Genomic DNA, 15,614 nt, shown 5'->3' with positions numbered 1-15,614 from the left:
GGAAATTGTTTGTTACTAATGTTGTGGCCCCACCCCATAAAAAAGAAACAGAATTTCCGGAGGATGAAGCCCAGAAATCAGAATTTTAGAAAGATTCCCAGGTGATTCTAATGTGCAGCCAAGGTTGAGAACCACTGACCTACAGATTCCCAGTCTTGGATTCTAACTACTATTTTTTTAATTTTAATTTTATTTTCACTGATTTCAGAGAGGAAGGGCAAGGGAGAGATAGAAACATCAATGATGAATCATTAATCGGCTGCCTCCTGCACACCCTCTACTGGGATCGAGCCCGTAACCTGGGCATGTGCCCTTGGCCAGAATCGAACTTGGTACTACTCTTCAGTCCGCAGGCCAATGCTCTATCCACTGAGCCAAAACAGCTAGGGCGGTCCTAACTATTATGGACCCTTTAACAAACATGGGTTTGAATTGCACAGGTTTACTTATACTGGGCCCACATATATGCAGATTTATGGATAAGTGGACCTGTGCAGTTCAAACCTTGATCAAGGACTTGTAATACACAAACTTCTCAAATATCTATGTCATACCAACCAGTAAAATTAAAAAACAAATGTCAAATGCAATTCATAATGCAAATCATATGAGAAAAATTGCTCTCACTTCTGCAACAGCTAGCTTTTCGTTTGATCCTCTCAAATCTTGCGTCATTGTGTTGATGATCTGTTCCTGCTTTTGAGTTGTTGCAGTGAGTTTCTGATTTCTCTCATGCAGGGATGTTATTTCTCGGCGATATCCTTCAACGTTATCTTGTAACATCTCATAACTTGTATGAAAGAAAAATAATTCATTAAGACATAAGTCAAACTATAATCATAAAACTCCACCAGTCTGAAAAAGTGCATTCCCCACACTGTAATACACTGAAATACTATAGCCTAGCTTAACTCCTTAAAGAACTTCACATTAGCTTAATTTTAAATAAGTATACATAAAAGTGGCTTTGTAATAATGTAACACCTCCATACTTTTTTCTAAACTCCAAAATTAGCAGTTAAATCCAAATACTAAATAAGCATAGTATTTCATGCTGAATGAACTTTTAATCTACATTTACAAGAATTTTAATTAGAAATGCCAATACAGTGTTGACACAACCAGACACCCACCACAATGCAGTACACAATTTTAGATAAGGATGCATGGTTCATGATAGATTTCTGCCATTCTTGTCTCCTCTATAACTGATCTTACTTTCTTTTTTAAACGAATGAATTTATTTTTTTTGAGAGAAAAAGGGAGAGCAAAAGAGAAACATTGATGTGAGAGAGAAAACATGGATCAGTTGCTTTCTACACACACTCCAATGGGGGATTAACCATGTAGCCTTGTTATGTGCCCTGACTAGGAATCAAACCCGCCACTTGTGGCTCCAACCTACTGAGCCACAAGGCCAGGGCTCATCTTACTAAGTACCTGAAATCTTAGAAAAGAGCTGGCTAGAGCTATGAACGTAGTGAGAAAAGGATGCTTTTATTTGGAATAACAAACTTGGAATTTATCCTAACAAAAACAGCTTTATCATGTAATACAGGCATATCTCATTTTATTGCGCTTTGAAGTACTGCATTTTCATGAACACAAAGCCAAGACCCTCCACCAGCAGAAGATCATGACTTGTTGAAGGCTCAGATAATAGTTAGAATTTTAAAGAGATACAGTATTTAAAAAAATTTTTTAAATTGATTTCAGAGAGGCAGAAAGAGGGATAGATAGAAACATCAATGATGAGAATCACTGATCGGCTGCCTGCATGCCCCACACAGGGGATTGAGCCTGCAAGCAAGGCATATGGTCTGACCAGGAATCAAACCTCCTGGGTCATAGGTCGATATGCAACCACTGAGCCACGCTGGCCAGGCAGCAATAAAAAATTTTTAAATTAAGGTATGTACATTTTTTTAGACATAATGCTATTGCACACTTAACACATTAGCAGGGGTCCTCAAACTACGGCCCGTGGGCCACATGCAAATACAAATATTGTATTTGTTCCCGTTTTGTTTTTTTACTTCAAAATAAGACGTGCAGTGTGCATAGGAATTAGTTCATAGTTTTTTTTTAAACTATAGTCCGGCCCTCCAACGGTCTAAGGGACAGTGAACTGGCCCCCTGTTTAAAAAGTTTGAGGACCCCTGCATTACAGTGTAAGTATAACTTTTATCCACTGGGAAATCAAACAATTCGTGTGACTTGCTTTAATGCAGTATTTTTTTCAACACAGTGGTCTGAAATTGAACCAGGAACATCTCCAAGGTATGCCTGCATTCACAGAGATAAAATTTGTCCTATTTGTTAAGGTAACAAGTATTCAATGATTCTAACAACTATGGAATGAAATTTATTATTATTCCTTTGTAAGTGGCCAAGAAAATGAATACTCCCAAAATTAATTATCTAGTACCTGCTTATCTCCTACCTAAAATAGAAAAGGCTGAATAAAATTGGCTCACATTACGCCTCATGCTCTGGTGCATTTATAAAATAATAAAGTCCTACAGAAACATTATGCCTTTCTACCTCAGGAAGGAAAGCTAGCAACATTCCTCACATGAACTTCAGCTTTAAAAAACTATCTGGATCCCTTAGCAATGCCCATGAGAATCATTAACCAATATTAAAAATGAACCCCCATACCTTTTCATCTGAATTATGGCCACAAAAAAGTACTATTGCAAATTATGCCTTGAATTTGTTTCATTTGAACACTGAAGTATTCTTAATTTTTTTTTTTGATAACCTAAATGTGATTTCTTTTTTTAAATTGAACTGATTGGGGTTACATTGGTTAGTAAAAATATACAGGTTTTAAGTATATAATTCTATGATACATCACCTGTATATTGTATTGTGTGCCCACCACCCAATGTCAAAAAGGATGGAATGCTTCACGAATTTGAGAGTCATCCCTTGTGCAGAAGTCATGATAATCTCTTTGTCATTCCAATTTATTATATATGCTGCTAAAGAGAGCTCTACATTTCATTAATTTTTGAACAAAAGAAAATTTACCGTTTAGAAGCAAAATCTAGCTGGGTAGAAATTTTGGTGTTTTGTGATCGCAAATCTGTGACTTGTTCCTGTAGTTTCTCAAGCTGCTCATTCTGTATTTTCTCATTATCTGCCTTTTCTTTTTTGTAGTTCTCAAAAATTTCCTGCAACTAAATATTAAGAGAAATTATTAGAAGATGACACTGTTCTTGAATACCTAATCCAAGATAATAAAGGTGTGCGGCCTTTACCTGTTTAAGGGCAGCCTTAGCTTCTATAGCCTCTGCTGACTCAATTATAGGTACTGCAGCAGGAGTGGAAACAGTCTGTGATGTACTTGAACGTTTTGGAGTTGACACGAGAGAACTATCCTCTAAGCTTGAAGCTTCAGAAATGTAAAAAAGAAAATACACACATAAAAAACATTTCTTTGTAAATACATCATTTAAATAAAATCATAGGTTACAGAAATTATTAAACAAGGAATTTACTAAATAGCCTATTAAGATTATTGTTGGTTTCTCATTAGGTATATTTGCAGATTAAATGTTAAAACCAAATGACCAAAATAAAGATAATTCACTGATTTTAAGATGCACACGTTTCACCAATGGTCAGCTTTCTTTTTTAATACCTAAAATAATGGTATTTAGGATCGATGACCTGTTATAATCAATCATATATGGTAGTCAGATTTGAAGTTACCATACATACTGCTTATGTTCCAAAACCCATTCCCTAAGATACATTTCATAAAATTTTCCCCCAAACACTTAGAAACTTTTAACACATAAAAAACTTACCTTGTAAAGGAATGACAACTCCTGTTGTTTGTGACAACAAAATACGGTACATATCACGCTGACGAACTATAGAATCAACAAGCTGCATCTGATGTTGTCGTGACCCACGGAGTTGTTCCAATTCAGTGAGGGCGCTCTCAAGTTTGAGCTGAAGCTCAGTAATTCTATAAAATCAAACAAAACAAAAATCTAAGTCTATTTCACTGAGCTTAAGAAGCAGTTATAATTTCTACTGTATATACAGACTAAGTATTTGAGCATTTATCATTAAGCGTAACATTTTTGTTTCTTGTGTGACCTTTCTTCTACTGATACTATAAGAACTGCTTCTAAAGCCCCATCACAGGACTCAGGCACTCACCACTGTTATCTGAAAAATTCGTTTGCAAAAATTAAACCAATTCCACTCAGTCTAAACTCTAGTTTTGTGTTCATAGCCATTCTTCCTCCTCTAGCACCAAACACATTAAAAAAAAAAAATTCTTTACTCTGCCTAAATAATTCCTACATATCTTCCCCATGAAGCCTGGTCTATTCTATAAAATCTAGGCTCCGCCCTCCATCTCTATGCTCCCAGGAGTAGGCTTTTATCTATTACCAGTGGCCAGGTGCACTAACTCGTATACATGGAAAGGAAATTAGGAGAAATATTTTAATACTGCTATCCGCCCTTTCTCCGTAATAGAAGTGTCAACCAAATTCACAACTGACAATGACAGATGGGTACACATGTGTGCCACTGGTTTACTTCTTTTCAGTTGGGTCAATTTTCTAAACTATCTAAATCTCCATTTTCTGGCAACTGAAAAGAAAATAGGATTCCACCGAGTCTCCTATCTACCTACTTCAGGACTTCTGTGAGGACCAAATGAGATGAGGTATGGGAAAATGCTTCATAGAGATTTGATAAAAGTGTAAAATTTTTCAGGCTGGCTATAAAGCTAGTTGTGTTCCTGGGCGAAGAAACTCCAAGGAGGCTAGTCGCTAGGAAGAGGAAGCCGGGTGTTGCTACCTGGCACCCACAGCGACCGTTGCTGGGCTGGGCTGTGGGCTGCATTTTGCACCAGGGGGTCTCAGCAGCATCGGCTGCGATCTGGTGGGCTGTTGCTCCGGGGTGGTGGCGGGGCCCGTGTCCCAAATGGGTAAGCTGAGTGTTGGTTTGTCGGTGCCAGGTCCACAGTGCCATTTCTCTGTAAATGGCCACTGTGCATCACGGCAGCTCCTGTGTTGTCTGCTCCCTGGTGGTCAGTGTGCGTCACAGCGGCTGATCGGACGGTCAGACACTTAGCGTATTAGCCCTTTATATATATAGATAGCTTTAATGACACTGAACTAAAATTATCCATTTATTCAGCTAGTTATTGAGCTCATCCACACACTCAGGTCCCTGAGAGAATTATTATTTTTTGTATTATTGCTCCATTTTTCCTCTCTCCTAAATCACTATTTTCCCTATATCCAGCACTGTTAGGGGGTACATAAGAAGTTTTCAATGTTTGCTAAACAAATGAAGGTAGCCAATAACTTACTTGGATGAAGTTGTTTCTTGTTCTTCTCTTTCTTTGGTTTCCCCAAGTTCCCTAAGAGCCACTAAGAGACGCTGATTTTGTTGTTGAAGTTCTTCGATATTTCTATAAGATACTAGATGCTGTGATATTACTTCAGACGAACTGCTTATATCCGCAGAGCTTACTTCCTCATCACGGATTACATGGTTACCTCTTGCTTCTTCAAGTTCCATCAAAAGCACTCTAATCTAAAAACAAAGTTTTAATGTATTATCAAATAGTATTAGTTTCAATTCTGGAAAAAATGGAAATTTTCAAATGAAAAGATTATGTCATAAACACCATCAACTTATATTAGATTATCTTAAAGTATCAAGCATATGTTTAAGAGATTAAAAACTAAAAAAACACTTAAAATTATTTTCATTTCTGTAACAGTGTATAATGAAGGCTGTTATTTTAAAAAAGCAGCCAAATTACAATTTCAGAAGCATGGCTGGCTAAATTTGTTGTAAAACAATGACCCAATAAGATACACAGAAATACTTATTGTGTGTACAAGTATGTGCTTGCACTTGCATTCTTATGCATGTTTTATATAATGGAGAAGAGCATGAAAAATAGGTCTTAATCCCTTTCATGTAAAATTTTTGTATTGTGTTTATGTGTGTAAATCTACAAACAAAAATTAGGGTAAAATACATGAACAAAAATAGATGTACATTTCCTGACAAGTTCAGTTAAAAAAAAAAAGTGGCAGAGTAATGCTCTACTATATCAGTAAAAACAAAGAAAACGAATGTATGTTTACATATGCTCATGTGTGTTTATACATATAAAAAGAATGACGTGAAAAAATATACAGAAGTCTGTAATTTGGTTATATTCTGGGACAGGAGTAGGAAGAAATAATTTTTTAAAAATCTTTGAATTATTTCATTTATCACAACTGGTACCTATAATTTCAAAATTTATCAAACACTTAAAGACAAAAGGAAAAAAGGGAAGAGTTGTGAAAGCATAATGACTAGGCTACAATTCTGCTAGAGTAGTATTCCTAATTGATGAGAATTTCAAATGTGGTAGTTCTCTCTTAGGTAACTGCAAACAGATTCGGGCATTATCACACTGTCAGTTTAGGGGGAAAAACAGAAAAAGAAACAAAAACTTCTAACCTGTTGTGAAAGATCTTTTACTTGTATTTCCATTCTCTGGTTGTCTCTTTCAAGCACAGATGAATGTTTGTTGGCTTTGTCAGTGTCCTCCTGCAATCGCTGAATCTCCTTCAAAATGTAAATTCAAATGAAAATTCTGTATTTCCTTCTAAGAGCTATACAAATGAAGCAGCTATGCAAATAACAAAAATATATAGTGCTCAAATACTACAGCAATCAAATTATAAACTAAAAATATTCTATAATATATTCAATAGTATAGTAGCCCCCAAAGAGATATTCCTTATAAATATGAACATATGTATTTAGTATCTCAAAGATAGCTCATCACTGTATGAAAAGTATGGGCAATGTGCCACTCCCCCAAATTAACTGTCAATTACAATTCTATATCCACATCAAATTCAAATGATACCACGTAAATAATCTCAAAAGTTTTGTTACTAATACAAAAACAAAGAACTACATTACAATAATCATTATTGCACTGGTTATCTGAAAATATCAATTAAGTAAAACATGTTGGGTAAGATGCATAAAAGACTTGATTTTATTTAAAGATGCATTAAGAATGAATTCTAAAGAATCGGTTGCCAAAGTCACAAGCCTGTAAAACAAAATAAAAGCAATAGTATATGCAGTGCTTTGCAAAGTTTGGCACCATAGTCTCATTAGGGAATTTGAGGCACAGTTGTTAAGGAGCCTGATATAAACACAGTATCTTTTAAATGTTGTGCTACCTCAAATTCATAAAATTTGCTTCCTAATATGTTATTTTCACATAAAAATTTTAAAAATTGAAGCGAAAGATGGCTCATATTTATCTTGGTGTTTCAAGTATTTCTGAGCACAGTGCCCTACAGGCCTGCATAAGTCAATTTCAAAAGACACAAGTATGTGGCAAATGAAGCAGGCAAATTTCATGAACTATGACAATAATACAAATTTACTGAATTCAAAACGGGACTGAGATGTCAAGGAAGGAAGTTACCTATAATAGTAAAAGCATAATATGCTAATTAGACTGGACATCCTTCCGGGACAAGGCCAGGGCTGCAGCCACAGGATCAAGGCAGCTGCCCCGGCTGTGAGGGAGGGATCCAGGTAGCCACAGAAGCAAAGGCCTACTCTTGCATGAATTTCATGCATCAGGCCTCTAGTTTGGTTATAAAACCCTAAAAATCCTACAAATAACTATCACAGGATCTTGACTGAAGGACACATGATGTATGTTAAGGACAGAAGATTTAACTATTAAAAAAAGCTATACTAATTATCTTTAAATTCCTTGGCAGTTATGAAAAAATTGGTATTTTTTATCACTGTACTTGTACATTAGTGGAGAAACAAACAGGTTTCTCCATAACGGAAAGCTGCTACTTCCTGATTCTTAAGCCCCTCTATCTCACTATTCCCTTCAGACAAAAAACTCTAGGCAAAATGCTCATTTCTCAACAGTGAGAAACTCAAGATGTAATGAGATGCAAGGGACCACTTCTCAAACCAGATGAGGAAAGGGGGTGTCAAAAAGCCAATATCCTGTCAAAGTAAGACTGGTATACGTCATTTGATTCAGGAGAAAGATAATGAGATATAACATACACCGATTTAAACTAATGTTGAAATTGTACTAGCAATAGCAACCAAACTTTAAGTTTGAATTAAAGATACAACTTATTTATACTATTCTCAAAAAAAAGGAAATGAAATGTATCGGTTTAGAACAGCAGATACAAATTGATTTAACTGAATTTCCTCAAAAAATTTATTTAATAAATCTTGAAGATGGTGAAACAATGTCATTTCTAGATAGAATTATCACAACTGCTTTTTTCCCGCCACATTACATGAGGATAGAAAGGATCCCATTAGTTTCTGAGGCTAATACATTTCTAACACCTCAATTACTTTAGCAAACCTAGTTCTCCTCACTTCTGCAACATTATGCAGTTAGTGATTGAGTTTGCACCACAACTGTTTGACAAAAAACAACTATGCTAAATTTAGGAGCATTCTATTATAAATATAGACTTGAAATGACTATTTATCATCTACTATAGAACCCTACAGAAATAATTCCAAATGTCTTTAAAAATGTAAAAGGCGCTCACAATTTTAGCTAAGTAAAGAGAAGAACATTTTGCGATTACAAGTGTTTCATAATGTAATGACAAGCTTTAATACGTATAATTACTGTTTCTCAAATGTATTTTTCCTATAGCTAAAATTTGGGAATGGAACCAACCTTCATAGCTTGTTCAAGCTTAACGGATAAACTTGCCACAGCTTTCTGTGCACGTTCATACTCCTCACGCTGACGTTTCAAAATTGGTGCTTTGGCTTCAACTTCTTTCACTATTTCATCTAAGTACTTATTAATTCTTTTGTTCTCTAGTTTCTCCAACAGCAACTGATCCTGAGTTTCTACATAAGCATTATACAGCTGAAAGTAGAAGAAGGTTCATTTCAAATGCAAGCATAACAACAGAAGTACACAGTCTGGCTATCTTAAGATTCAGTAGCACTCACACAGAGGGAATATTTTCTATATATTACACAGAACTAACAACCAAGAAAACCTTTCTCAGAAAAATGCATTAATCATCAGATGATTTTAAGATTAATTTTTTTGAAGACTATGTTTCAAAGAAATAATGATCACTTTTGCTTAAGGAAAATAACAATATTTAACACCTCTCTTACCTCGGTTAATTTCATGCCAGGTTTCACGATCTTAGCTACGGCTGCTGCAGTAGGAGACATGGCTGCAAGCTCTTCTTCAGATAATATGGCTCCTGTGTCAACACATAGAAATCTAGTGTATTTTTGTAAAATTTGAAACTAAAGGTACTAATAAAACTTTTAAGTAAAAAATGACACCTACTGTGTGTCACTTTTATCTATACATATAAAAAAGCCTAAACACTGAACAACCTGTCGCTAGGATGCGCAGTGACCATCAGGAGGCAGACGCTCAATGCAGGAGCTGCCCCGAGGTGGTCAGTGCACTCCCACAGCAGGAGCGCTGCTCAGCTGACAGACCCATCCTGCTGGCCCACTGCCCCTACGACAGCCACTCCCTCAGTAGTCCTGCATGTCCAATCTCAGGAGAATGGGCCAGGCACCTACGGGCCAGCGCCATCGGCATGATCCTGACAGCGCCACCTGGCCTCCTGGAAGTTTGCCTCGGGCACTGCGGCCGCTTCCCCTCCCTAGACACTCCACAAAGAAAGGCTATAAAAGCAGCCACCAGGTGGCTGCTGACAACCGGTGCGAACGTCAGCGGGACAGATCCGGATCCCCAGCAAGAGCATCCCACTGCCTGTCCAGAGGACCAATCACATCGGGCCCCTGCTACCCCGGGAACCCACCTGTGCCCAAATTCATGCATCAGGCCTCTAGTTACATATAAATTCCTACAAACAGTTAAAATTATGACATCAAAGAGCAATATAACATGATTCAAATAAAAAAATCATGCAGTAATTATAGTTAAAACTATTCTGAAAATTGACACAATGTGACCAAATGTTACTTCTGATAATACAGTGAGGGTACATATAAAGTACTAATTTTAAACTAAAAGTACATTCTAATACTATAGCTTGATGGAGTTTTACATCTTAACATTACAGAGAAATTCTATTAGTAAAATTAAATGAGACCCATGTAGGGAAGTTCTAGTATTTCAAGCCATTAATAAGCATTTTAATCCATACCTTTACGTTTTGTGGCAGAAAGCAGGTCATTTGCATTCTCTAATTCTTTTTCCAGTTTCCCTATTTTCTCAAGCATTTCTTTTTCCATTTGATCTTTAGATTCCTCTACTTCTAGAAGATGATTCTGTATTGCTTTATTTGCTAAAAACATGTTTAAAGACAATATTCGAACATATCATTAAAAGTTGGAGCTTATAAAATGTAACAGAATAGTCATTTTTCCCTCCATCCAACAATATTATATTCTAGACAGGCTGCAGTCGATAGTACCCACTAATGCTCTTGCTCTATTTATAAATCCTAAAGTGTCCTGGCCTGGCGAATCTATTTCCTCTTTTGATGTCTCCTATTCACAGGGAAAATAAAAGAACTCATATTGTAAAAAAGTGCCTCTAAGTATCTCTTTGGTTCTAATTTGATCTCTAATTTAGAAGATAGGAAAATAACATTTCAAAAAAATGAATTTAAAAAAATCAGAGACTAAAATACACTATTTATAATTTAAACATGAGGCTTATTTATGGATTAAGAGAGTACCCAAACTATAAACTTATGTACTTATCAAAGTAAATATTTATGGGGAAAATTTTTTCTGTTAGAAATCAGATTATACATAAAATTATTAGCTGAACAAAATAGAAAAACTATAACTATATTTTCAAATACAGTATTTGCTAAAAAATAATTTAAAATATCTTAATCCAGGATCTTTCTTCTATACCAGAGTTTCTGTGCATAATAAAGTTAATCTAAAAATCCAACAATCTACACAAAGGTAAGAAAAAAGTACCTTCTATGTAAAAATAAAATAATCTTTGCATAATTGAAAAGTTACCTTCTCCAGCTTCTTTCAAAAGTTTGTGTAGTTCATCCACTGCTCGGGTAAGCTCATTGCTCTTTGCCTCTGAGTCATCAGCAGCACTCTAAAATATAATCTTAAAAAGTTACCAAAACATCCAATAATATAACATTAGGACACTAAAATGTGTGGCAGGGTACCTACCTTGTACAGGTTAGAGAGCTTTATGTGAGCATTTAATTCATTGTGGAATTTCTCTTCCATACTGGCCTGCTGTTCCTTAGCCTTAAAAAAAAATAAATAAATCAATTATAGCAGACACCTTTGAACTGAATTTAGAAGGCTTATCAAACACCAAGATAAAAAAAAGTTTTGTATGGTAATGAGATAAAATGAAAATCAGTTTTCATGATAAAGATGAATTACTTTAACGATAAAATATTGATAATAAAAGGGGAATACTCAAATATTAAAATTAATGATACTCATTTTTAGACATTACTTTGGATTAGCATACAATTGCTATCTCAGATTAGGTAAGTGTCCCGACTATTCTGTGGTGCCAGGAACAGTTCAAAACATAAAATAATTTTATAAAATAAACAGTTTCTTAAGTGCTTTATTATTTCTGTAAAAGAGACATTTTACAGTGGTCACTATACCTCTTTCAGTTTGGTCAACAGGTCCTCTACATGCTTTTGAAGATTCTCATTTGACGTTTTCAAGCTGTTCATCTGTTCTTCCATTCTAGTAACCTAGACACAAAAAGTAGAGTTGGGTTGGGGGGATAATCCTATATTAACTGAAATTTGAAATGATATAAATTTAGCTGCCAAACGCAAAACAATCTCCAATAGCCTAAAAACATTTTATATAAAACATGGAATATTTGAGAAAATAAAAGAGTAATAGTTTATGGAATATGTTTGGATTTAGCTCACAAAAACCATCACTTTTTAAACATGTTGTAGGAAAGATGTATCCTAAGACAGTAGTAATAAGAAAAGTCATCAAAGAATGTTATAAATTCTATTTCAAAGCAACTGGTTAATTTCCCAGGCAAAATGTGTATGAGTTATGTTCTTCACTTGTGACCCTTAATCCTACAATACATTTACAAGTGTATACCACTGAGTAAACGCCTAATAAGTGGTCACACAAATGTAAGTTGTAACCAACACAAAGATACAATTTTACTAACATACCTCCTCCTTTTTGTTTTCAAGATTACATTTCAGCTCTAGAATCTCATTTCCTCGTTCTCTGCCGAGAGCCAGAAGTTCATCAGTTTTGGTTTTCAACTCGGTGTTCAGCCATGTATTCTGATTATGCAACAATTCCTTTTCTTGCTCCAAGCGTTTTTCTCGATGCTAAAGAAATTAAAAACAAAAAATTTATAGTAAAACATAGTATGTGGTTATTTATGATTTTGTCTGCAGCCAAGGAACACAAGCAGAATACCTTATAACAGAAATAAGTATCTGCAAGGATTCTTAACAGAAAGCATAATCAGAAAAGAATAAGAAATTAAAATATCACATAACCAAAACAGTTCAATTAAAGCTATCTTAATGCTTAATTCCCTATTAAAAAACAAAACACAGCTTTAATTACTTTATAGATATCTTGCCTAAATTTAATTTAGGTGAGTTTTAAGCAAAAATTATATTTTGTGCATTAGGAATTATTTGTTACTTGCCTTAACAGAAACATCAGAAGCTTGAAGTTCATCCAATTTTAACTGAAGTTCACCCTTTGTTGCATTGCTTTCTTTAAGTTTTTCATTTAGACGTTTAACATCCTCTAGAAAGGTCAGAAGAGAATTTGAAAATAACTCATTATTGCTTAGAGGAACCGAACATCAAAAATGCCTGTCTGGGCCTTAGCTGGTTTGGGTCAGTGGATGGAGCCTTGGCCTGAAGACTGAAGGGTCCCATGTGCGATTTCGGTCTATGGCACATGCCTTGTTGCAGCTGGATCCCCAGTAGGGGGCGTGCAGGAGGCAGCCAATCAATGATTCTCACCATTGATGTTTCTCTCTCCCCCTCTGAAATCAATAAAAATATTTTTTAAAAAATGCATATTTGGAATATAAACATTTAATACTAAGTAAGTAGTTCTCAATTGTTCTATTTTAATTTACTTCTGAGCTATTTAATACAAATTTAATTTTAGCAAGTATATGATAAAGAACCAAATTCCTGCACCGAACCACATATTTAAAATATACTGGTTATTTTATTTAAATGCAATACCTTAAGCTAAATATACAAAATTAACATTGATTTTTCTGACATATAACCAAAGTTCTATTAATATTTCATAAACAGCTACTTGCTAAATTAAAAAAAAAGATAAAGACCTCCTATACAAAACCAGAATACATAGACTTATTTTCCTTACAAAGGTTTTTACGAAGAAAAATTCTTTTAATTTTACCTACTCACCAACTGATCAACATCAACAAATAATTTGAAGTAACTTTTTTCTGAGACTAGAAATGTCTAAATATTACATAGCAACATAAATATTTGAAAGTTCTTCCTTTAATAGAACTAAAACTTTTCACTTACAAAAAGTAAACAAAGGGAACTTGATACCAGTAAACTGCATGTCATATTTACCTAAATATGTTAACTGTACTATATATCATAGCCTATATTTATATATCTTATATTCCTGCCTCCTAACTACACTTCAGTGTACATTTCTAAATATGGGCTCCCCATTTAGCTTCTTATATTGAATGCTCGTGGACAGCTTATACTAGCAAAGGTGTATATATAAAATAATTTCAGCCTCTATAAATATTTAAACTACTTCCAACTTGATATTACAAATAACATTCTATTAAGTATCTTTGCATGTAGATCTTGGTCTAAATTACTACTTGAGATGTTTTTCGTTTGCATACTTGTCTGGACACTTCTTTAAATCCTTGGTAATGATCTAAAATAAGTGGGAGAAACAATAGGCTATTACCCAGAACTCTATTCTGAGCTATGATAAACAGCAACAACAGACATGAACAGGACATTAATTCCTAGCACTGTTAGAAGAGAAAGGAAGAGTGGAGTTAGAGGCTAAAGCACTTCTTCATACCTGTTAAATATTCAAGTTCTTGAGATAGTCTCTCATTGGTTCTAATTAAGTCTCTTTTCTCAGCTTCTAATTCTTCCTTTGTCCTTGTAAACTGGCTCTGTCATACAGAGGAGTAAGAATACATACATAATTAAATCAAGCCGATCATCAATACAGGAATCTGAATATGAAATTGTCACTTTAGTTCATGTCAGCTGTGCTTTAAAAATGGTTTTCTTTCTAACTCATATAGCAAAGAGTTTAAAAATTACCTATACTCTCAACATTTCTGTTCATGCTTTGGATTTTTAAAAATTATTTTTCCTTGGCTCATGAAAAACTCAAGTTGCTATCACTTGAAAGTGTCCTACTTAAATACACTTTCGTAGGGCATTTAATTTACTAATTTTTTGCTGTCACTACATTTACACTTCAGTTGCAATTACCCTATAAAATAAAACCCTAATATGCAAATTGACCGAATGGTGAAGCGAGTGGTCACTATGACTCGCACTGACCACCAGGGGGTAGACGCTCAAAGCAGGAGCTGCCTCCAGTTATCAGTACGCTCCCACAGGGGGAGCACTGCTCAGACAGAAGCTGGGCTCATGGCTATCCCTCTCCCGCCCCCAAGGCAGCGCAAAGGAGCAGTGAGCCCGGCTTCTGGTTGAGCGGTGCTCTGGGGAGCACAGTGGCAGTGGTGGGAGACTCTCCTGCCTCTGCTGCTGGTGGGCAATAAGGAGCAAGGGGTCCTGGACTTCAAGAGTTCCCGACTGCGAGAGGGATGTCTGACTGCCAGTTTAGACCCGAACCCCGGGTAGGGGTGAGGGAACAGGCCTAAGGGGGCAGGCGACATCCCCTAAGGGGTCCTGGACTGCGAGAGGGTGCAGGCTGGGCTTAAGGACCGCCCCATGTCTCCCCCCAGTACATGATTTTCGTTTACCGGGCCTCTAGGTTCTCAATAAGAGATCCTTAGAAATGGAGTTATTTAAAAATCTTAATATATTTAGTCATAGTCAAACTGCTTTTGTAGCAAGACAACAGCAATTTATATGCTTTTGAGTCATAAGTAGCAATTCTCCAGCCACCCATGTCAAAGTACAGATTGCTCTTAAAACAAAAAATAAAGAAATTACTGTTAACATGGAAGGTGAAAGATAATTACGTTACTGCTTTATCTGCATTTCTCTGGTAAGTGAAGTAGAGCAACATCTCACATTGTCATTAACCATTTATGCAGCTACCTCTGTTTTGTTTTAAAATTCCTTTGCCCATTTTCCCTTTTGAATTTTTTTGTACCTTTCAAACTCAAATCAAATGCAAATTTTAAAAATGCAATGAAAACAGTCTAAAGCAGGGGTGGGCAAACTTTTTGACTCGAGGGCCACAATGGGTTCTTAAACTGGACCGGAGGGCCGGAACAAAAGCATGGATGGAGTGTTTGTGTGAACTAACATAAATTCAAAGTAAACATCATTACATAAAAGGGTACGGTCTTTTTTTTTTAGTTTTTT

At 35.5% G+C, this 15,614-nt stretch overlaps 1 protein-coding gene across 4 annotated transcripts in view; it reads right to left on the bottom strand.

Moving 5' to 3' along the window:
- TPR (translocated promoter region, nuclear basket protein) overlaps positions 1–15,614 on the bottom strand; it is a 64,361-nt gene that overhangs the window by 43,616 nt on the left and 5,131 nt on the right. For all 4 annotated transcript variants that reach the window (XM_006772943.2, XM_006772944.2, XM_006772945.2 and 1 more), the window contains exons 4-18: positions 14,122–14,218; positions 12,719–12,822; positions 12,225–12,389; positions 11,682–11,774; positions 11,224–11,304; positions 11,056–11,143; positions 10,221–10,361; positions 9,205–9,296; positions 8,747–8,944; positions 6,502–6,609; positions 5,348–5,574; positions 3,819–3,982; positions 3,267–3,400; positions 3,037–3,185; positions 628–790 (exon numbers count right to left, since the gene is read on the bottom strand). In XM_006772943.2, coding sequence (XP_006773006.1) covers positions 628–790; positions 3,037–3,185; positions 3,267–3,400; positions 3,819–3,982; positions 5,348–5,574; positions 6,502–6,609; positions 8,747–8,944; positions 9,205–9,296; positions 10,221–10,361; positions 11,056–11,143; positions 11,224–11,304; positions 11,682–11,774; positions 12,225–12,389; positions 12,719–12,822; positions 14,122–14,218 — 2,004 coding nt within the window. The remainder of the gene's footprint in view (positions 1–627; positions 791–3,036; positions 3,186–3,266; positions 3,401–3,818; positions 3,983–5,347; positions 5,575–6,501; positions 6,610–8,746; positions 8,945–9,204; positions 9,297–10,220; positions 10,362–11,055; positions 11,144–11,223; positions 11,305–11,681; positions 11,775–12,224; positions 12,390–12,718; positions 12,823–14,121; positions 14,219–15,614) is intronic.

The sequence above is a fragment of the Myotis davidii genome, unplaced genomic scaffold (genome assembly GCF_000327345.1).
Source record: "Myotis davidii unplaced genomic scaffold, ASM32734v1 scaffold362, whole genome shotgun sequence".
In the NCBI taxonomy this organism is placed as follows: Eukaryota; Metazoa; Chordata; class Mammalia; order Chiroptera; family Vespertilionidae; genus Myotis; species Myotis davidii.
This window is presented reverse-complemented; position numbering and strand designations above follow the sequence as displayed.